We start from the raw sequence: 23,904 nt of genomic DNA on the forward strand, positions 1-23,904 counted from the left end.
AAATCAGGAAATTGTTGTTAGAATTTATCTACAAGTATATTATTTAATTTCCTTATTCAAATTGTTAGATCTATACATTTGTGAAAACATTTTTGCATATTAATTTCATTTAATGAATCTCTGAAAGTCAAACAATAAATACTGAATGGGAAATAAGGATGCAAAGCTTGTTAACATCACAGTTGGATATGAAATGGGAAATTTAACCCATGCATTTTGTGTGGGATGGTGGCATCTTCATAGCAGGTAAAAGTATTTGGTTTTGTAGCCACTTACTTTGTGATATTCGTACTTTTTTCTTTATCATATCTGCTGAAATAACGCAATATGACATTTTCATTTTAAATACGAAGAACTAAAATTAGAACTTAACAGACAGTGTGACGGTAGGAAACAAATGTCCCTGGTGAATTAGACTACTGGTGTGTTATGTACATGGTCATACATTGTTGTAGAAAGACGTATACAGTGTAATATATAGCCCAGTCAATACGCTCAACCCACTGAACTCTCTACCGATATAGCGTTCTACATGTACGTATGTTGTTCTATTAATAAAAGAGTCACCTTTCCCTTTGTTTTTCTTTTTGTATTTCTTCCCTTCCTCTGTTGACGTCTGCAGACTTTTACCACTGTGAATGCCATAAGCATGCTCCAGTTTCACCGACTGGTTCCTGTCCTTAAAAATATTCAGATGGTCATAACTTCCACTGAAGTTTTCGGGTGTGTCATAAAGAGGCTCTCCTGTTGTGAGGTCAATGTGGCAACTGGCTGTTTCTACAATCAATCAGTTAATGAAAGAAAAACAGACTAATCATAATCAGCATCATCGAATGAAAACAATGTTACTGCAGTTTGTTTTATTCAGAGCACTATAACAAGAGCTCCGCAAAGCAGGTCATTCCCTCGCAATATACACAATCAGTAAATGTACATTTTTTCTATGAAGTCCAGTAGTGGCCTTGACTTTTGACCTCAAACTCAATAGGGTACCCTCTCTCTTGATAATAAAGCTACATGTGAAGTATCAAATCAATCGTGCCAAAAATGTGGCCTGAGGAGTACCTACAAGCTCAGTGTTACACACACACATACTCCCACACATGAGTGGCCCCGTTACCACATCCCTTCTCACAATGAATTGCAAGGGGATGAAAATGCTACACATTTTGTTAAACACTAAGATTAGTACTTGCTAATATTTTTCTACAGCTATGGCATAAAAGGAGTATTGAAAAATTTCATGATTTTTGAGCACCACACTGGGTCTTGCAGAGTGACCCCAATGGTGCGAACTTTAAATGGGCCTTTGGTGACCAAGTCTGAGTCTTACTTTTTTTAAAAGCAATTTCATGCAGTATTCACATTAAATAGTTTTTTTTATCAATAGGTTGCCTGCAATTTTTAATAGATTTATTTTTTAAACCCATTCACTTCTTTGCATCATTTCTAAAACCACACTGTTGTCAAAACGTATGCACATTTTAGATACAGTTTTAAATAACCTTCTACGTTCAGTAAATGGGCATGAACAGGTGGATATTAACAATATGAGTGCGTTTGAGATTGCCGTTCTTCGCACGAGTACAAATATCCTGTCGATTCCAACCGCTGAGTATGCAACCCGAGAACGGGTTCGAGGTGCAAGAACTCACGCCACCTCTGTAGGTAGTGTGGTCAAAGAACAAAGAACACGTTCATGCGCACATGTTCTCGTCATTTGCGACTCTATGAACAGAGCATGAGAACAACAGGAAAGGCAACCTCAAACGCACTCAAAGTGAGAAAACATGTACTCACATTTTCTAATAATGTATTACCTTGACCTTCTCTGACTGTTGTGAGAGGGTTATTTCCCTTTACGATCCTGGTGGGATCTGTGTAATCATCTGACCATGGAGGATCATAGGGACTGAGTTTCTTCTCCCCTGTCTTGGACACCGGTGCAACAAAGTCATACACATTTTCTTCTGGAATATTTTCAGTGTCAAAATTAGGATCAAGACTAATATTCCTTGCCAAGGAATAAATACTTGATTTCACCATTCCTGGAAGAGGCAGAGGGGCCATATTATGGGCTGGAGGTTTCCATGGATACTCTTTATCAGAGGAATGTCCCAGGGTTCCTGACTGACCCCAAGAGGAATCTGACCTTGGGGATTCAATAGTGCCCTCTGATCTAGAACTAGGGGATTTCGACTCCTTTCCTGGAAAGTTATATTCATCTATATTCCCCTCCCAGGATTCTACTATTTTCAACACATTTCCAGGAGATCCTGGTTTAGAAGAATTATCAGAAATATCACTACCAGCATCAGCATCTTCCTGGGCTGGCTGTAATTCTGGACTCACAGATTGGGATGTCTGTGGTTGCGTTATGGCAGTATCTGCATCACTCAGAGGAGACTGAATCGTTTTGTCACCGGATGTCTGAGAGGTCTTCGTATCACTTGGCTTGGCACTCCATGCATCACAATACAGAGATGAATTTTCTCCATTGCTCGATAAGATAACTGGTTTCACCTCATCCTTCTTAACCTAAGTTAAAAAAAATGTCCATGTTACAGTGGAATTTTTATCATATACCCTTTGTAAAAGCATAGCTCATTTAACATTTCTTCACAAAATCTTCTCTGCCACACATTATTCATTATTGATATTCTTACACAATACATGTACTAATTTTTTTTTTAAATCCCCACTAAGATTGATCTCCCTTTACAGCAGACTTACAGATACTGTGGTGTCAGCACATTCGTCATTTTCTAGACCCTCCAGTATGTCATCCACAGTATAATCACCGCTGCTACCGTTCTCCGTGTGGGAATCGGTCGATCGAACAGCTAACAGTAACTCTGACTGCGACAATTCCTGTATCGCCTCGGCCTGCTCAATCTGCAAAATACACCATGACATATATAAAATGTAAAAATGTTTCAATACTTTAGGACTCTATATTTTTGCCACATACTAGATCTATTCATTTACCAAAGACATTCAATGTATCGGTATCAAGTTTCTTGATATAATAAAAAATAGATATTTTATAGGAATATATTATTGTATAGAAATACAGCTATTTTTCTAATTCAATTTGAGAAGTATTTTATTCATCATATACATAACAGTAATAAGTACAATGAGTAGGATTAAACTACAGGGCAAGTTACATTTATGAAAGTTTAGATCAAGATACAAATAATTCCTCAAAACTATGCATTTACTGCCTGTTTCACATATTTTAGCAATCGGATCACACGCTCTTCCTTTTCTGTAACCGGTAAGAAGACTCGGACATGGATTGGCGCAAGAATTGCATCAAATTGATGCACTTCTTTGCCGGAAGCACGCCTGTGGATGAGGTTAAAAAGCCAGAACTGAATCCCAGAGTGTATAATGTGTATTTTCACCACAGATTCAGTTTTGGTATCATTAACATCTTACTCACCCTAATATATATTAAACATATAAGTGAAAAATAATAGTAGTAGAATACCTTAGAAATGTATATTTTAGATGCATTTGAAAGCTTGCGTTTCATATTGTAACGTACGACTGTGACGTCAGTTACATTTATGTACACGAATGCTGGACAACTCGCCCTCAAGACAACTTGCCCCCTCTCAGGACAACTTGCCCTCTCTCAAGACAAGACATCCCTTCTCTTGAGACAACTCGCCCCCAATCTATAAAGATACGTCTTTTTATTTCATACTTTAACACGAATGGTAAATTATAATAGAATTATACACAGATTTGATTATGGCATTTCAGAAAAAATTATATATTTCATAATTCATTCGGCAAGGAAAATTATATTTATACTGATCTTCAGGTAATTGTTTAAATGTCTCCAATACTGAGAAACTTTTTGGGGGGGTTGGGAGGTGTGTGTGTTTTATCGATACAGTATACATAAGTGTAAATGTGAAGCATGAATATTCTGATACATGTAAGTATCTTTTAATGCGTTTCTCAACTAATTCCCGTTGAAAAATCATAAAATTCCCATTTTAGAAATTTTATAATGGCTTTGCTTTACTGATTCTTTTTACGCGGCGATTTCAAAGCGAAAAGTACTCTGATGATGAGTACCTTAACATTTGAAGTAAATTTATAACAGCTTGGGGGAAATCAAACAACTAAATTTAACAACAGACGCAGATTATAGATAATTATACTACGTCAGCTGTAGACCAAGCTAATACTCTCCCTACCAAACGTTAACTTGCTTCCGCTGAAATTATATATTTTACATGTACATAAAAGTGATGATGAATTTACTGAAAAGAAATACTGGATTTTCACCAAAATCTTTTGTCTTGCATAAAAAGACACGAAGTTCGGTGTTTATGTGAACATGTCTTTGTCTGTGATGTATATACTATCTATAAGAAATTTATTAATTTTTGCTAATACACCTCTTGGATTTAGACCAAAGATAATAATTGTAAACATGTATGATATGAAGGGGCGAGTTATCTCAAGAGAGGGGGCGAGTTGTCCCAAAGAGGGGGCGAGTTGTCCCAAAGAGGGGGCGAGTTGTCCTGATACCATGTACACGTAGCAACAGACTCGGATGGTGTTGATTCACATACGAGGTTCATTTGTGGTTACGGAAATAGTCGAGTAGTTACGATTGATATTTTAGTTCACAGTGAAAAATATGTTTACAATACAATGGAAATAACACCCTGCAAGTGAAACACAATAAAGATCCAGATTTAGAAAATAATCTACATCCATTCGAAGATGGATTAGATATGATAGCATTATAAATGTATAAAGCACTATCTTTTTATTTCCAGAATACTGCTTAATTAGCATGGTGACTGGATAGAAGCCCTTTGCAGGCTAGTACATGAGCATGAAGCATGTCGAAAGCTATGTACACAACAACATGGAAGAATGTGTAATCAAGCCTGTGTTAGGCTACGTGAGAATCCACCACAATTTTTTTTGTCAATGGATGGAGGACATTCCCAATTTGAAAATCCGGTCCTACTACTTGCAAAAGTTAGGTTTGTCATTTTACCACATACTGCATCTCTTACTAGACCTTCACACATTCATGACCGACATTGTCTACAACACCATACTAAAGCAGTTACAGATTCTCATGTAAGTTCAATTTGATCAGGAAGTTCACATCTTAGCTTGAGTCCTGGATCATGTCCATAAGTCCATTAGTTTTAAGAGTCTTTACTCATTTCTATCAGTTTCTTGTGGAGCTCATGAGATACTTGTACATAATTGAAATTCTTTATGCATCATCAAATGTCCTTCTACTGTAGTTGAAACGTATCACATATACACTGTATTAAAGGGGGAAATATTCGAGTGGGTTTTATTTTCGTTACATTTGCAATTACTTTAATGATCAGTAAAATAAGCAATAGCGAAGCACTAAAGTATTTTGGGGTGAATGACATCATCTAAAGGTAATGATTCTACCTCCATTTATTGACCGTACTAAATAAGCTGATTCTTCAAGAAACTTGCTGAACATTGCTGTACACAAGACAGAAGCATGAACAAAATTATCTTGATTATGTAGATTTTTGAGTGAATTTATCAACTATTTGTTTTATTATTTAACAAACACAAAACTGCATCAAGTATGTAGGGAGTGGTATTTAACCTATTAGCATTCAGTATATGAAATTACTCCTTCAGTGTAAAGGGATATCTGTTTTGGTCGACATTTGTCTCCTGTGGTTCACAAATAAACATTATTACATGTAGCAGTATTTATTTGAATAGCTTAAGGGGGAAACTTTTATTATCAAGAATGGTAAACACTTATCCAAAGGTAAATATATATGTACTATGTTTTATATGAGATATGGGAAGTAATTCTTGCAAGCATGAAATAGGGGGATGAAACACAAAGTATTCAAATTTAATTACATGTTTACATATTTCCAATGTTTGAATATATATGAATTTCAATCACTGCTGAAAAATCTTTAATCACCTAAAGATATGAAAAACATGCAGTTTTTGCTGCTCTACCTGTTTGGCTTTGTAAAACAGTAACTTAGAATCGTACAGGACTTCACATCAATGCTCGATAAGCTCTTGTCTAAATCCGTTAATTGCTATTGTCAGTGAGGTTTTTATTGTAAAAAACCAAAAGAAATCTACACAAAAATTCATAATACAATCAAGCATTTGATCCTCATTCCTTGACAATATTTCTCTGACACTGAATTGGAAGAAACGGAGTCCAGATCTAGACAGGTGGATAATTAAAGTATTCAAAATGTTTTGTGATCTGAGAATGATATCATAAACAAACAGAAATGCAATGCCTAGTGGAAATGCAAACTAACATTACTGTGTGGTTGACCGATGTGGCCTTGGGTGACCACCATCATCAGAGTCATAGTAAATGGCCCTGATGATGGCCATTCAAAGCTAAAATTACCTGTGGTTAATCATGCAATAATAACAAATGCATTTTCACTAGGTGTTAGATTTCTGCTTATTCATATGAATTATATAAAACATTAACTATGTATCAGTATATCAAGCTGGAATGTCTGAGGTGGTCAATTATTTGAGCTAATTGTACATCTGGACATCTATACTGGGTACATCTACACTATGTAAGAAATCCAGACTAGGGCACTACAGCCTGACTGATTGCCTCAGATGGAAAATTTTCATACAGGATGAACAACAGTCATTTAGAGTTCGTTTGACAGTCTTGATCAAGTTAAATTTCTGCATAATCAAAGCCATCTAAATTCGGCAGGTTTCCAAATTTTTCAGTCGAAGATTTTACTGTTTTTAGATTTCAATTTTTTTTTTTAATAAGCTGGTTAATTTCTAATAAGAATTATTAATTTTAAACAGGCCTGGCTAATTTTTGATAGCGAGCGCATTATCTTGAAATGTGTTTTATGTTCAAAGGGCTGTTTAAACACAGTTTTACAAACTTGAAAGGTTTGGGCATTCTTACATCATACAATTAGTAACTTGAAAAGATTGAGAGTAAAAAAAAAAGAAAGTAGAGGCAGTCGACTGCTGAGTGCATACAGTTCAGAACAAGTCGTGCATCAAAGGTTAAGCAAGTCAAAGTGAAAGCAGCAGAAATAAATGTATATATAGCATAAAAATATTTCAATCACATTCATGTATACACGTTTTAATGATTTTCAATATAAAACCCTGGGAGAAAATTCATGTCATGAGTATTTGGCAAGTAGATATTGTTTAAATTGAACCTGATCAAAGCATGAACATTACAAAATATGTACATACATGAAGCTGCGCTCGCTCAAACCGTAGCACCGTCAATATATTAGGAATGGTTGATTTTAAACAGGATTGGCCAACTTCTAAGAGTAATATTGCCAGCCTTTTCAAACCGACTGCGTTTTACAGCAATTAAGTTCCCAAACCTTCAGTATTTGGGAATTTTGGAAAAAGCAATATCAATTAACCCAATGTATAAGATATTATACGTAACACTTCTTACCAAGTCAGTACTTTGTGAAAAACGTTTATTCTTATTCTGCTGGGTTTCTTCTTCCTCCATAATAGAACAGTTTCATGTTAACCCTTTCATTCTCATCATTAGCCAATCATCTCCTGCAATGACAACAGTACTCATTAAAAGATCTTCCTTTATCAAATAATTAATTGTATACGGGTTCCAAATTAAATGGACTGCAGAAAATATCTTCTACCCCGTACCTCATTCGAATCTTGTTCTCAGACATTGAGTAATGTGACACCATGCATCTACAGCCTACAGTAGTGTGTGAAAACGCAAAGACTTAGTTTTTTGTTTTTGATTTTTACCTCATATACGATTTTAAAGATGAGCACGATTCCTTGTTAACCTTTAACCTCATCACGGGACGCTTACTCTCCCACGTTTATTTATATTTACCTGTCAAGTATCCGGAAGTCCTATTCCATGTGGAGAATGTGCTTGTAAGAAGCCGTTTGATTGGTCTAAATAAAACAGATATCGCATTCAGTGCCTGTTGGCTGATTTGCTAACGTGATATATCAGAGAGGGAAGGAGAACAATAGAAAGAAAAGAAGGAAGGAGATTTACTTACATTCGCTTATTTTGTGAATATTTATTGATTGTATAAAAAGGAGGCGAGGACAGAGATAAAAAAAAAAGGGGGGGGGGGGGTGGAAGGAGGGAAAAAGAGCGGGTACAAAGGGATAGGTGGAAATCGCATAATATATATGTCTATACCGATTTTATTTTATTGTGCTTATACCGGTATTTTTCTCAAAATTACGCCACCAGTTGCTTAAATATTTTGACAATTTATGGAGCGCCAAATCAACATAAATTCAGATAGGGGTAATTGGGGTAACTGGAACACTGTAATATTTTTCATCTGTACCTAAAAAAAATCCGTTATATAGCCCTAGTATGAAATTCTTCTGTTGAAAAATTACCTCAATGTCGTCTGCTAAAAAGTGAAATTTGGCATCTGAAGGCGAAATAAACAGAACAATTATTGAGTCTTTGATCCGAAAGGTAAGCACATTTTGCGTATGTTACGCAGTAAGAAGGGGGGGGGGTGTCGATGTAGATATTCTAACTGTTATCATACAAATCATTTAACAATTTGATTTGTTAAAATTATATGGATAAACGTTTTTATCACTTTCCAATACCTCAATTTGTAAAACGTAACAAACAGTCGCAAAAAATGATGAGTACCATGCAATTTATCAATGACGCATTGAATTTCAGAATAAGAAATTCCTTCGGGATAAAAACACCATTTATTTTCATGACGTCTTTTACAAAATACAACCATGCACCTTATAAAATACTTAGAAGCGGGACATTTCATATGTTAATATTGATATAAACATTTTTTCCAAAGTATTTATATCTTATCACAATAAAATTGATCAGAGTATTTACGAAATTTAATTAATATAGGACATTGTACCGGATGCTGTGGTCTGATATATTGTGACGTCACAAATCGATAATTTTGATAAACACATATTGCGAGTGGGGTTATTCTCAACCATTTCTGTTAAAACCACCGCTGTTTCCAAATCTTCGTTATATTCATTTAAGGTGTTGGTAGTAATGCCAGTACAATAATTACAATAACAATTATTTAAATGCATATTTTATTCTCCACATGACTATTTCCTTTTTGAATTGGGGTAAGTGGGACATGTGGGACAGTCGTTCAAGTTGTAATAATAGTTTCAGATTTTATGCATTTCAAATAAAATGATATCCTTAGAACTGGTGAATGGTGCAGGATTTTGGATAGTTCATAATGTTTAAAGGATAAATAATAAATTTAAAATTTTCTATTTTAGAACACATCAGATTTGATTCAATTAATAATCTTAGATTTAAAACAAAATAAAGGTCGTTTTATTTTGATTATGATTACATGCATATGGTATATGCATGTTTGAACAAGTGTTTTTAATAGGTGTAATGGCAAGACGAAATAAAATCCAAAATCCCAAACAAGTAAAGTGGTCTTAATCGTCTATGAAAAAAGCAGTAAAAATTAAGCCTTCATGTGATAAACTAAGCTTTCGCAGAGCTGCAGAATTACTGTATGCAGTACCAAAATCTACGCATGAAATGAGTGAAATGAGAACAAGATACTGATGCCCCAGCCTCCCGACCAACCGTGTACTTAACATCGGATCAAGAGAATCAGCTTGTTGGTCATATTCTAGAAATGGCTAACTGTGGATTTGGGTTGACAATTGATAGGAACATATTTGAACTTATGCTAAATATTTAATAGATAATCGAATCTGAAGCACTTTGCCGGTTTTACCTGTGTTTAATTTCAAGATTGATCGGGAAAGGGGGGGGGGGTTGAAGGATCGAGGGAGGGAGGAAAACGGACTGGGGAGAGAATTTAAGGGGGTTGAACGACAATATGGGAGGAGGAGGGATTAGGAAAACGGGTCGGAGGAAGAGGAGGAATCCCTTGTTTGTCCTTGTCCCCACTTAATCGTCTAACTTATCTATATCTCTAGTTACTTGAATATATGATCAATCATTTTTTGCGCACAAGAATTGAATTTTATGTCCGCATCTATTCAATTAATGAGAGCGCGCATTAATTGAATTGAATGAGAGCAATAACTGATCTGAAGCGCGCATCTTCAACTCAACACACCTAAATTGAATTAATGATCTCTGGAATTGAAGTGTTGCTCTCTTTACAAAAAGTTGGTGCGCGCATGTATTCCTTATACAAAATCGTTGGAAATAATAAAAGATCTATTTTAAAAGATCATCAAATCATTTATACCGAGCTCCAAATGAAATTTTGCAAGCATTAATTAATTCCACCTCGTTGATGCACACACCAATTTAAATGACGAGAGCAATAGATAATTTAATGAGCGTATAAATTCAATTATAATATTACCCTCAATAATGGAATTGATGCGAGCATCAAATCAATCACTGCCCACAATATTCAATATGATGCGCGCATATACATTCAGTTGATGAGAGCAATAATTAATTTGATGCGCGCATCTATTCAATTGATGAGAGCAATAATTAATTTGATGCGTGCATCAGTTGAAGTAATGCGCACAATAATTGAATCCATGATGTCCTCAAATAATTAATGATATCTTTGCGTTTATGTTAATTTGGCGCTCCATACAGGGGCGGATCCAGGAATTGTGGTTACAGGGGGCGCCACTGTATGCCGCAGTGAGTCCAGGGCAAAGCCCTGGTGGGGGTCCAGGGGGCGAATTCAATTATTGCTCTCTTCAATTCAATTGATGCGCGCATCAATTGAATTAATGAGAGCAATAATTGATTTAATGCGCGCATTAATTCAATTATTGCTCTCTTCAATTCAATTCATGAGAGCATCAATTGAATTAACGAGAGCAATAATAGATTTGATGCGCGCATTAATTCAATTATTGCTCTCTTCAATTCAATTCATGAGAGCATCAATTTCGTAGAAATATTGCTCGCAATAATTAATTTAGAGAAAGGTATAAATAATTTGATGATCTCTTTAATTCAACTGAACATATCTTTAATTATTTACCATGCCTTTGTATAAAGAATTAATTGCGCGCATCAATTCTTTTAAAGAGAGCAACAATTCAATTAAAGAGATCATTAAATCAATTGTGGATATGTTGAATTGAAGATATCTTTAATTATATAGTTGCCCTCTCTAAAAGAATTATTGCTCTCTTCAAATGAATTAAAGATATCATTAATTCAATTGAAGAGATCAATAATTGAATTAATGCGTGCATTAAATCAATTGTTGCTCTCATCAAATGAATTAATGCGTGCATCAATTCAATTATTGCTCTCTTCAATTGAATTGTAGCGCGCATCAATTCAATTGTTGATATCATTAATTCATTTGAAGAGATCATTAATTCAATTAAAGCGCGCATCAATTCAGCTGAAGAATTAATGATATTATCAATTCAATTAATGCGCGCAATAATTCAGAATTGAAGATATCATTAATTATTTGAAGAGATCTTTAATTAAATTGTTGCGCGCACCAAATGAATTGATGATATCTTCAAATAATCCATATTGAAGATGTCTTCAATTATTTGAGTTTATGTTAATTTGGCGCTCCATAAATGCGCGCATCAATTCCCTATACCAATTAGGCATTGCAGATAATTAAAGATATCTTCAATTGAATTAAAGAGATCATCAAATAATTTATATCGAGCTTTAAATCAATTTTTATAAGCAATAATTCCACCACACTGCTCGCATCAGTTAAATGGATGAGAGCAATGATTGCGCATCCATTGCTCTCATCAATGAAGTAATGCGCGCATCAAATCTATTATTGATCTCATCAATTGAATTAATGCGCCCATTAATTCAATTGACGAGAGCAATAATTGAATTGATGCGCGCCTCAATTCAATATGATGAGAGCAATAATACACGTATCAACACTTCGCGAAAGTTACGTCCCTTGTCCGCCATCTCTCGGATAAAAATCGTATTTCCCTACGTTGGCCTTTGTAATTTTCCTATCTGTAGCTTTGACATCTGTTATTTTTCCATCAATTGCAGTCAACTACAATATGCCCCAGATTCGGGCAACCCATTAACTTGTATGAAAACTTGGTAATTGGCTAAAATTCAAAGTAATAACATCTTACATTTGGTAAGGTAAAGAAGGAAAACTTGGTTTTTCACCGATTGACCTTTGGCTGACCCCGCAAAGGGACGTAACTTGCGGCGAAGTGTTGATACGTGTATTGATTTGATGCGCGTAATAATTAAATTGATGATATCTTCAAATAATCAACAATGTCTTCAATTATTTGAGTTTATGTTAATTTATCGCTCCATAAAGTGGTAATCATTTATTCAATGAATTCGTAGTAAACTAAAGGCTTGCAGCAGGCTATTCATGAGTCCAAACTCCCGGCGTTTCGAACCGTCGTGCACCCCGTAGCTGCTACCATCTTGAACGCACCTCAGGCATTTTCCACTCATGTACATATTCAAGTCGGATGACAGGTATTTTGTTAGAATCCGGTCATATGATATCTCCACACCGCTCAGGTAGCAAAATTAGTGACCCCTAATGTAATTCCACATTTTGAACCGAGGTGTTTATTTGGACAGGTGCATAACATGTGGCGACAACGCACAATGCGAGTTGCTTCCCCTTTCTGCACTGTTGTCCGGAATTGCGTGTTGAACAGAGTGAAGCCAAAGTGGACGATAGAACGTGTGCGGTGTGTATCATCCAAAATGCCGAGCCCTTCGCCTCCACCCCAGAGTCTGTTGAAGCCCATGGATTTCCCACATAAGCTGTTGATGGGACCAGGACCTTCAAACTGTCCACCACGCGTGCTGAATGCCTCGACATTACCGCTGTTAGGGCACCTGCACCCCGAATTTACTCAGGTACCCACGAATGTTAAAGATATTTTGTGGACACCGCGTTTGCAACAAACGTAATGCAGGGTAGATAATGATAACTGATGTCGTATTTCATGTTATGGATGACTAGTCATCTAGAAATATATAGTTGTAACTATGTAGGTCGAATGTTGAAAGGGGTCGTCTCAAAGTTTTAGTATAATCTTTAAGATTTGGTGTCAATGCAGATAATATTCTTTAATTTTAAGGACCAGAGTATAGATGTATACATATTATTTGAGTGATCTTTATAAAATGATTTTTTTGGAGAGGCAGGTCAACATGAAAGCTTACTTGAGAAAAACTACTAGGCCTAATTGTAAGTTAACAAAAGTTGGCTGGTAGAACTTGAATGGTAAATGTCAATGATTTGACCTCTTGCCAGATTCGATCACGAGGTACGTCTATGTTGACGGTACTTTGGCTGCTCCTTTGCAATCTATAGCCAACAATTTTATCAATGAGAGTCTGCAAATCTTAGTCCAGTATTGCAGCCACTGTTAAGAACTACAATTCACTGCATGAGGACCAGATGCATTCACACAATTACCTTTTGCCAAACAGCAATGATCTGAGTTAGAATAGATCCTCAGTACCCCTTGCTTGTCATAAGAGGTGACTAATTGGGGCAGTCTTCGTATGAGACCGCTAAAACCATTAGGCCCCGTGTCACAGCAGGTGTGGCACGATAAAGATCCCTCCCTGCTCAAACACCATAAGCACCAGGCATAGGCCTAAATTTTGCAGCCCTTCACCAGCATTGGTGACATCTCCATATGTCAGAGTAAAAGACGAGAGAGAGAGAGAGAGAGAGAGAGAGAGAGAGAGAGAGAGAGAGAGAGAGGGGGGACGTTAAACAACATACATCCACTCCATCCATTCAAACAGCAATATTTCTGGTGTTGGTTGGTATATTATAAACCAGGTATAAGGGTGTTCCTTTGTGAATTGCACTCAATCATTAGACTTGAAATTAAATGTTTTATTTCCGACTGCACTAAGGGTTAACCTGGCTATTAACCCGTGCCACTAGAAAAGACTGGTGTACACTGTATTCAACACTAGTCATTTCCAAACTCGCGTCAGGTCCAGTGGTCAGTAGTCGCATACTGAACCTAACCAAAGCTTAAATGAGGTATCGTTTTGGTATTACAAAAAAAACCCCATCACCTATTCAGGTTTTCAATTAATGATAATGAGTATTTAAATTGAATTAGTAATATCTCCTATTCAGAATAGGTTATATCATTTGTCAGTTATGAATATAAGAACAGTGCCTCATAATAAATACTTCATATGTACAAGTTTTGAATGACTGTGAATTTCATTCTTTTAGATAATGGATGAAGTAAAAGCAGGCATTCAGTATGCATTCCAGACCAAAAATACTTGGACAGTTTGTGTATCTGGAACAGGTAGTTGGCTAGTAGCAGAACTGAGTTTAAAAAAAATCTTACCATGAATGTAAATTTATATAGAAAATATATTATTGTAGCAATGCATATTCAGAATAAAAGATGTGTACAGTAAATAATGTAAAAAAAATATGTACAGAATAGACATGAGCTCATCTTTAATTAACCTTTAACTGTTTTATTGAAAAAGAGAATTAAATACATTTACAGCAGCAGTGATTGTAAATTCTTGATCGTGTGTCTTGGAGAAATACACACATTTACAGCAGCAGTGATTGTAAATTTTTGATCGTGTGTCTTGGAGAAATACACACATTTACAGCAGCAGTGATTGTAAATTCTTGATCGTGTGTCTTAGAGAAATACACACATTTACAGCAGCAGTGATTGTAAATTCTTGATCGTGTGTCTTAGAGAAATACACACATTTACAGCAGCAGTGATTGTAAATTCTTGATCGTGTGTCTTAGAGAAATACACACATTTACAGCAGCAGTGATTGTAAATTCTTGATCGTGTGTCTTAGGTCATGCTGCCATGGAGGCTGCCTGCACAAATCTGCTGGAGCCAGGGGAGACAGTCCTGGTGTGTGAGAATGGTCTCTGGGGTCAGAGATTTGCAGACATGTGTATAAGAAATGGTGAGTAAAAGAATTAAGGAGAGTAAGACTCAAATTGACTTATTCATTTAAGAGGGTATTTCTCATTGTCATAATGGCTGACTTCCTATTAAAACATGAATGAAAATATAAATATCAGCTATATTTGACTATTCCTTTTAGATTTAATTAATTAACTGAGTAGCTCAGTATTGGTTAGCATGTCAACTGCAAATCTTTAGATCACGAGTTCGAGTACTGCAGAGGTTTTCTTTTTTCCCCCAGCTTACTTTCTAATTAAAACTGCATTTTTTGACTAAATAAAGTAAAATTAATCTGAAAGTTTTCAATTGCAAAATAGTGTTGTACATATCCTCCACATTTCATCCATATCCAATTTCTCTGGTATAGTATACCTCCTTAAACATGTAAAAATGCATCCTTTTTCTAATCTTACAGACAGTGCATAATATTTCATGCCATATTCAATAATGAAGCAAACAAAGACCTTTGGCACAGCTTTTAAAAACAAAAATTATGGATACTGCAGTTATTCCAAATTCAAGTTTATATAGGGTGTGTGCTGTTACAATGCGATTTATTTTGTGCAGAAGTTTAACTTGACTTCTCGCTGTTTTAGGAGCCGTTGTTCAGAAAATTGTGAAGCCTATGGGACAAGTGTTCACACTTCAGGATGTTGAAGCAGTAAGTTTACTAACAGAATTACAACTACAGATGTATGACAACAGCAAACTGGGGTGAAAATCTGGCTTGCAAACTGATTTAAAACTTTTAGTCTTAATTGGTGGATGGGATTTCTCTAAAAGCAGAGCATGACAAGTGTGAGATACTGCATGTTGCATTTGCTCTCAATTTGTAAATTATAGTCTACTCCAGACATGCCGGATAAATTGAAATTCAGGGGACCAACCTGAATTGTTCTTTATATCCAAAATTCAATACAACTGATGTTGAACTATATAAATAATGTTACAGGTGATTATATTAACTTCAATATAACAGATTGGGCAATATAAGTGACTGCAATATAATTGGAGTGGACTGTACCAATATTTACATTTCCATGTTTTTGTCCTTGATATCTCTATAAATCGTAATGATAGCCATTTCCTCATGAATGTGTTACAGTTGTAAACAATGTGCAACTAAATACAGATAAATATATTATGTCTATTTTATTGACAGGGAATTCTAACAAAAATGAAAGTAGGATGTAAATATAAGAAATGAAGTTCATTTTTAAACATAAATGAGGGTATGAACAGCAATGGCATACTTTACAAAAGGCGCTAACACACTGCACCAAGTATACCCTCATGTATTTTCAAAAATGAAATTCATTTCTTATATGTTTTCTCAGAATCACTTACATTGTTCCTGGAGAAATGTCAAAATAAGATTTTGTTTTAGTCAGACTGTCTACTGGGAAATTAATTACCATTAGGATGAGTATGTGTACAGTGTACTTTTATTTTGTGATATTGAGGACTGCGTGTATCACAGTGTGCACATTCAGTTTTAAACAAAGCATGTTTTCATTGATCTTTTCCTACTAATATTGGATTTGCATCCCTGTTTTCCTGAAATTGCATGAAAACTGTCTGAATTTTGACAGGGTCTACAGCAGTACAAGCCAGTGTTGGTGTTTGTGACACACGGAGAGTCCTCAGGGTCAACTCTACAGCCCCTGGAGGGGCTGGGGCAGCTCTGCCATAAGTAAAAATAGATAGATGACTTATACCATCACACTTTACATGATGAATCACTTAGAAAAATATTTATTGATATTTTGCACAAGTAGTGATTTTTTTTATATCAAAAGGAGGTAAAACTATTGTTGAAAATAGCTTTAAACTTGTTCTGGGTTCAGGAGCATGAAACTGACATAATTCACCCTCAGTTCTGATGTGCAATAAATCACAGATTTCATTGCCTATTTTCATTATAAAAAATTAAGGAGACCAAAATTGAGCTTATCTCAGATATATGACTATTAAGCCGGAGATTATCAGAGAACTTGCGTATTGGTTACAAATTACGTTTCCTGTTTTGATTACCTCCATGCTTGTGAAAGATGTCCTTGTATTCTTTTGCATGAAAATGTTTGTGCTTTAAGTATATATATGTATGAACAAAAATAATGTCTAAAATCATGGATTTTAAGATTTGATTTTCATGAGATTTCTGGTAAAGACGTATCCACCACGATAAAAAAGAAGCTGAACTTTAGTGTAAAATAACAACTCTTCAATGCAAATTTAAGTCCCTACAGATATACTTACATGTATATATTTGTTTGCTTGCCCCTGGATATAAATGATTCTACAATAGGTGTTATAAAAATGGTGCCAGATAAGATGGAGTAACATTTCTTCCTCAGATACAACAGCCTCTTGTTGGTGGACTCCGTGGCGGCGTGTGGTGGTGTCCCTCTGTTTGTGGATGATTGGGGTAAGAGCTGATTCTTATTGAAGAGGTTCTTTACATAGTTCTGTTCAAGTAGAGGTTCTTTACTTAGCTCTGTTCAAGTAGAGGTTCTTTACATAGTTCTGTTCAAGTAGAGGTTCTTTACTTAGTTCTGTTCAAGTAGAGGTTCTTTACTTAGTTCTGTTCAAGTAGAGGTTCTTTACTTAGCTCTGTTCAAGTAGAGGTTCTTTACTTAGTTCTGTTCAAGTAGAGGTTCTTTACTTAGTTCTGTTCAAGTAGAGGTTCTTTACATAGTTCTGTTCAAGTAGAGGTTCTTTACTTAGTTCTGTTCAAGTAGAGGTTCTTTACTTAGTTCTGTTCAAGTAGAGGTTCTTTACTTAGCTCTGTTCAAGTAGAAGTTCTTTACTTAGTTCTGTTCAAGTAGAGGTTCTTTACTTAGTTCTGTTCAAGTAGAGGTTCTTTGATATAAAATTTTATGGTTTTACACTTGCATGTCCTACATGTATGGACATCATTATTTGCTAAAAAAGATTTGAGTGAAATACTTGATGTAATTATATGATGTTTTTTTTTTATTTCATCTGTTTCTTGACTTCTAGATTATGCACATGATTTTTGTTTGTTTTTGATACAGAAATTGATGCCATCTACACAGGTGCTCAGAAGGTATTGAGTGCACCCCCAGGGGCAAGTCCTATGTCATTCTCTGACAGAGCCAAGTAAGTCACATAACCTATCAGACATGTATTTGATAGAATTTTCTAGGAGAACTCGACCTGGTCAGCGTTGTGAAAGGGGTGTTCTACTTGAGACGTATCTGAATTTCATGTAAATTTTTGTCATTGTATTCAGCTGTACATTTTCTTCTTGTTACTTTCACGGTTTCTTGTCAAAATACAGTTTCACACAGTTTTAAATCCTTGTCTATTGCATATTAATATTATGGCTAGGTTACATTTCACTGTAGTTTTAATTTCACCGGTTTGGTCTTATCGTCAGTGAAAGTTGGACTGCGTGTAAGTAAGACTGTATGTTGCAGACAGTTTCATGGAATCTTTTGTCCTGTTTTTATTTTGTAGGAGTAAAGTATTAAACAGGAAAACCCCGGTGAGATCTTACTACTTTGATATGACAGAACTGGCCAACTACTGGGGTTGTGATGAACAACCAAGGAGGTAACTCGTACAATTTGAATGCATTATGCAGTATAATGTGATTCACAAAAATAAGTTAAATTTAATTTCAGTAATAGATAAGTTTTCTGTTAGACATTGTTCTAAAATAAAAGTAGAAGAATAGTGTCTTGAAGCTGAAATGTGCGTCACGGGGTGATTAACTATCATTGATATTGTTTATCATACCGTCTCTAATTCCATGTCATTTATATATATTCTTTTTATTGTACAATTGAATAAATGCTCAAATGACTGTAGGAAGTTTGTATTGTATACAGGAATCTACTATGAATGTGAGTAAAATGAGATGTGATAAACTACCGATAATTTATTATATTTGCAAATAAGGCCTACCTTGACATGGGACCTCAGTTTTTAAAGCTGATCTGAAAGACCCATGACTTTCACTTTTAATGCCAGGCATTTGGCATATAGGAAATGTCACTCCCTATGTTAAACATCTTCGGTTTGACGATCTCAGTGCCACATTAAACCTAAGATAATGAGTGTTCCTTAGTCAAGGGCCCAACATTTGAGGAGAATGTTGTGAATCTCTCAGATATAACCTTCAAAACAGAGGTCCTGTGTCACAGTAGGCATTGGCATTGATAAAGAAGCCTTGCTGCTTTGAAATTTGTGGTATTTCACTTACAACTGTTGATGTCTCTGTGAGTGAAAAATTCTCAAATGGGATGAATAAAGCAACAAAACGGAGTGTGTAAAAATCACCTTGTGACATACGTATTTAGCTTGTTTGAATGATTTTAAAGATACTTTCCAAAACTAAATAACCAAAGTTGTTGGTGAATATTTGAGTTAATTTATTTGTGTTTAAAACTCTTACAGGTACCACCATACCGCTCCCATTTCTAGTGTCTACGCCATCAGGGAGGGACTGGCCAGGCTAGCTGAGGAGGTGAGAGATTTGTGATGAGACGTATGGTCTTACTGCAGACTCGGTGTACTTGAGTTCTTGATTTGGTGAAATTGCTGTTCATTGTCAGTTTTTGAGAATGTAAAACCACAAGAGCTACACTCCAAGATATCAATTCCATATAAATTAATGGTAGATTAGTGATAGCTTGTGAGGAAGGCTTCTCTCAAATTAAATGGAATGATAATTATTTGTCTATACTGAGGAATCTACAGGGTTTTAAAATGAGTTTTTCAGTATATAACTTTGATTAAGGTATGCAATACACAGTGACAGTATTGAATTGATTAGTTTTTCAGTATATAACTTTGATTAAGGTATGCAATACAGTGATGGTATTGAATTGATTACTTATTGTACAGGGTTTGGAAAAAAGCTGGGAAACTCACAGGAAATGTGCTGAGATGCTGTGGGAAGGAGTGGAGAAACTGGGCCTTGAGTTACTGGTCCAAGACAAGGTATGCAAATCATACAGAGTGAGTGAGTGAAGAAACTGGGACTCAAGTTACTGGTTTATATCCAAGACAAGGTACTTACATCATACAGAGAGAGGGGAGAAACTGGGCCTCGATTTATTAGTCCAAGATGAGGTACGTAATTTATACAAAGAGGGGTATTATGGGAATAAACCTCTGGACGAAGAGAAAAATAATGGAGAAAAGATCTGTACTTATAACAATGTGTCATACCTACATGTACATACTGTATAGCTCGTTTGTCTCGGAGTTTAAGGTATTGTCTTTGTTTTCACTTTAATACCTCAAACTCCTCCCACACAGCAGCATTTTTTTGTCATCGTAGGAAATAATAGGTGATACCCATTGAATTTTGGAAAACTGCATCGACATTAGAAAAATGTTGAAATATTTTGGACAGGTGGCAAAATATCAATATACAGTCGAACTTCGTTATCTTGAACTTGATAGAACAAAAATAAAAATTTGATATATCCGAGGATTTGTGATATTGAGGGGAAAATACTTATAGAATAAGTAGATGGGACTTCTGAATTACTTCAAGATATCCAAGGTATTCGAGATATCAGTGTACAAGACACCAAAGTTCAACTGTACCTTATATTGTAAGCCTCCTTGGTGATATAGAGCTACAAACATGGAAGAACAGTCAAAATTGCTTTGCTCTATTCAATAATTTGTAACTTAAAGTTAGATTGAAATTCCATTATTTTGCATGAATGAGTATTTTATCATAAACTGTGAATTTGCTATCACCTGATTCAGCATCAGCATGATTTACGTATGTTATTGGGTTATCCATATGCGTGTATTATCTATGCTGCATGTTTATTCTTAAAGGCCAACAGACTTCCCTGTGTCAATGGCATTAAGGTCCCAGAGGGAGTGAAATGGAAGGATGTATCAGACTTTGCCATGAAAAAGTAAGTCATGAAATAGTATGTTAAAGCTTCTACTAATGGAAAAAGTGTCAATTCTGCAAGCTCTTCATAACTGACTAAGCCAGTTTTAATTACAGTGAAACCTGTCTGATTCGACATGCACTAGGAGACATTTTTTTTCGTAGTACACAGTGTGTCAGAATAAAAAGTGTAAAAAAACCAATGAAAATATGAATCTGAGAATGAAAATAAGGGTTGTAATGCCCAGTGAGATGGATTACACAGGTGTCAGATTAGGCAGTTTTCACTGTATATTCAAAGTTTATCTTGTTTGATGACATTTTTATATCGCTGTCAAGTTTGGAAAGATATGGAACTAAAACAGCTGATATGAGAGTAAGTAAGAGGGCATGGTGTCTGATTGTACTGTACTATGCCACAGTTTGTATACAGAGAAATTTAGATGCTGAGTAAAAGTATGGTAATGCTGTAATGAAAACTCAATTAAAAAACTCAAATCGTTTTTATGATCAATCATGTGGACTGGGTAGTCATGCAACAGTCGCAGTACAGCCCTAAATTTGCAGTGTGCTTTGTGTGAAAAATTGCTGTTTCCCTTCTAGTTACAAAGTTGAAATATCTGGAGGTCTCGGAGCTCAAGCTGGGAAGATTTGGAGAATTGGAATCATGGGGTACAATGCTACACCTGACAATGTTCAGAAAGTGCTCAAGGCTCTAGGCGAGGGATTGAAAAGTGTCAGAGGTAATTCCCAGTCCAGATTATAGACTTATGGGTAATTCCCAGTCCAGAATATAGACTCATGGGTAATTCCCAGTCCAGATTATAGACTCGTGGGTAGTTGGATGCAGTAGGTGACATGATTTAGGTGTGATGATCAATAATGTTGCTTAGAATTATAATGTGAACAGAAATTTGTGATAAAGAAATATCATTATATATTTTTATATGCAGTGTTTGTCAGAAGACAACTTGAATGTTTTTCAAATTTTTTGAAGTAGGGGAATGTAGACAGTATTAAATATACATATTGTATTTAGAATTGTTTAATGTTGAAAATGGAAATATTTATTTCTTTATGTCAGATTTTTGAAATAGGGAAATGTAGACAGTATAAATATACCTGTGCTTAGAATTGTTTATGTTGAAAATGAATTTTTTTTTTTTATTTTTTTTTTTTTATTTTTTTTTTTTTTACATTTAATACACTTTCCTAGAGATATATGTATATTCATTTATATGATTCATATTTGTATCTGTTCCAAGGATGCCAAAATTTGCTGTCTGTAGAAATAGGCTCAGATGTGTTGTATATTGGTTTATGTCTCGTCACACAATTTGTAGGTATTTCCCAGCCCACCTTAACAATAGGCTCAGATGAACATTTCTGTTCAAAATTAATCTTTTTGTACAGTATGTATCAATGGTATTAACTTCTCCCAATAAAAAAGCTGCATGTATTGTATTCCTTGGAACAAAATACTGTTTTCATGGCCCCTATTCAATGTCGGGTCAGATTTACTCTCCTTCATGGTGACTGTGAGCATTTTGTTATCATTTTTTGAAGGAAGAGTGACTGCATTGTCAAATTTGATGGGGAATAATCTCTTGTCCAAGAGAACATTTAAATTGAATTTTCTACTGATAAACCATGCTGATATTTATGGTTTATCATGGAACAACTGAACATGGCATTCTTTGAGGATTAAGATAATGGTAGATTTACATTTTAAAACCATTACGAGGGAAAGATTCAGGTGGGCATCGGGGCTCATGACTTGCTGTACACCTTACTTACCCCCCCCCCCCCTCCCCCACCTCCTCTCTACCCCCTCTCCTACTCATGCAAACAAAGTTGAGGGAATTTATTGGCATCACCCTTATCCATCTGTCTGTTCATTTTGTTAAGAAATTTTGAAAACCTCTCGCTTCTTGCTACTATTAATCTGTTCAGACTTGTAGATGATTACGAGGTGATAATGTTAAATGTCAGGTCAACAGAGTACTACTAAAGGGAAAAGTTTTTTGGCCGTAACTGATTTACTTATCAACACTCAACCTGGGAGAAAGATGACACCTATTGCTTTGGGTCATAAGGCCAAAGGGAAAATCAACAGGGGTACCAACAAAATTAGTTTTAAAATATTAGGTATATCAATTTCCTATTGAAGTTCAGAGTAAAAATGTTTAAAATTAGATATACCTCTAGTTTTGTCTTAACATGTGAGAAGATCTGAATTGTATTTTGTCAAAAATTTTCGTTGTACAACATTTGGTCATACCTGTAATTGTATACTAACAATTACTTAAGTCCTTAGTTTAGTAACTGATTGGGAGGTCGAAGGTCACCTCTATTGCGTAGAATTATCCAGTGGTAAAGCATTTACGATCTCCTTGATTGATGTTTACTAATCTGCTATATGTATATACAGTATTTATTCATTGTAAGGCATACTGTTTTCATATTTGTCAATATCTGAAATAAGATTTCCTTATACAATATTTATATTTAAATATTTCCACTATGCAGTGCTTGATGTCACCCCCTTTAGATAAAATTACTGCCTATTGAAGAGTTCCAACAGATGTTGTTACTTTCAATTATAGTATGTGTCCTTATAAATTTAAATAAAATCGAACTATGGTTTTTGACAGGAAGGAAAGTGTCCAAAATTTTGATTTTTTTTTTTACCATGGATTTTTTTTTGAGAATGTTATAACAGCCTATATATTTATTTATTATTTGTTACTTGGATTTTCTCTTCTTAATATAAGATGTTTTAAGAAATTTAAAGCATTTCCCTTTTCATTTCAGGTTGACTTCCAGTTCTTTAGATAAGAACTTTTGACCCAAATTTTCAGTGGAAATTACTATGAACTTTTTTACAATTACATTATATACATGATGTTATAATTCTTCTCATTTTAATACTGAATGAACATACTTGTTATAGATCTTACCAATGTATATTTGTATTGATTTGAAAATTTCCAATCAATATGTAGTTCAAATAAAATTGTTATAGACTA

General features: G+C 35.1%; 2 protein-coding genes and 1 long non-coding RNA gene across 17 annotated transcripts in view; 2 read left to right on the forward strand and 1 right to left on the reverse strand.

Moving 5' to 3' along the window:
* Positions 1-7,959, reverse strand: part of LOC125646134 (rho guanine nucleotide exchange factor 10-like protein) — a 51,587-nt gene extending 43,628 nt beyond the window's left edge. For 3 of the 12 annotated variants that reach the window (XM_056157774.1, XM_048872337.2, XM_048872330.2), the window contains exons 1-6: positions 7,705-7,926; positions 7,487-7,599; positions 2,734-2,895; positions 1,821-2,538; positions 568-777; positions 277-312 (exon numbers count right to left, since the gene is read on the reverse strand). In XM_056157774.1, the coding sequence (XP_056013749.1) occupies positions 277-312; positions 568-777; positions 1,821-2,538; positions 2,734-2,895; positions 7,487-7,546 (1,186 nt within the window). In that variant the 5' untranslated portion in view covers positions 7,547-7,599; positions 7,705-7,926. Of the gene's footprint in view, positions 1-276; positions 313-567; positions 778-1,820; positions 2,539-2,733; positions 2,896-7,486; positions 7,600-7,704 lie in introns of all 12 variants that reach the window. The other 9 variants (XM_056157735.1, XM_048872305.2, XM_056157775.1 and 6 more) reach the window with 9 other exon arrangements.
* LOC130052566 (uncharacterized) lies at positions 35-7,020 on the forward strand. The gene is made up of 3 exons (XR_008800908.1): positions 35-246; positions 456-534; positions 4,809-7,020. It is a non-coding gene; the product is annotated as an uncharacterized LOC130052566 (long non-coding RNA).
* Positions 7,960-12,377: 4,418 nt separating the features above from the next.
* LOC125646124 (alanine--glyoxylate aminotransferase-like) lies at positions 12,378-23,904 on the forward strand. Of its 4 annotated transcripts, XM_056157802.1 has the most exons (14): positions 12,457-12,520; positions 12,629-12,913; positions 14,265-14,343; positions 14,870-14,983; positions 15,582-15,646; positions 16,578-16,678; positions 17,343-17,413; positions 18,024-18,108; positions 18,469-18,564; positions 19,411-19,480; positions 19,861-19,956; positions 20,815-20,897; positions 21,479-21,618; positions 23,690-23,904. In XM_056157802.1, the coding sequence occupies exons 2-14, from the start codon at positions 12,638-12,640 to the stop codon at positions 23,692-23,694; spliced, it is 1,281 nt and encodes a 426-aa protein (XP_056013777.1). In that variant the 5' UTR covers positions 12,457-12,520; positions 12,629-12,637; the 3' UTR covers positions 23,695-23,904. The 4 variants fall into 4 exon arrangements, with proteins under 4 accessions (XP_048728245.2, XP_056013768.1, XP_056013777.1 ...); XM_048872288.2 differs by having other exon boundaries at positions 12,378-12,913; XM_056157796.1 differs by having other exon boundaries at positions 21,479-23,904.

The sequence above is a fragment of the Ostrea edulis genome, chromosome 1, assembly GCF_947568905.1.
Source record: "Ostrea edulis chromosome 1, xbOstEdul1.1, whole genome shotgun sequence".
In the NCBI taxonomy this organism is placed as follows: domain Eukaryota; kingdom Metazoa; phylum Mollusca; class Bivalvia; order Ostreida; family Ostreidae; genus Ostrea; species Ostrea edulis.

Excerpts from the sequence above, each read along its gene's own strand:
- LOC125646124 (XM_056157793.1), top strand. The coding sequence starts at position 12,638 with ATGTGGCGACAACGCACAATGCGAGTTGCTTCCCCTTTCTGCACTGTT. Across the intron at positions 14,344-14,869 it reads AGTTTGTGTATCTGGAACAG|GTCATGCTGCCATGGAGGCT; the intron begins GTAGTTGGCTAG and ends CGTGTGTCTTAG. Across the intron at positions 20,898-21,478 it reads TCAGACTTTGCCATGAAAAA|TTACAAAGTTGAAATATCTG; the intron begins GTAAGTCATGAA and ends TTTCCCTTCTAG.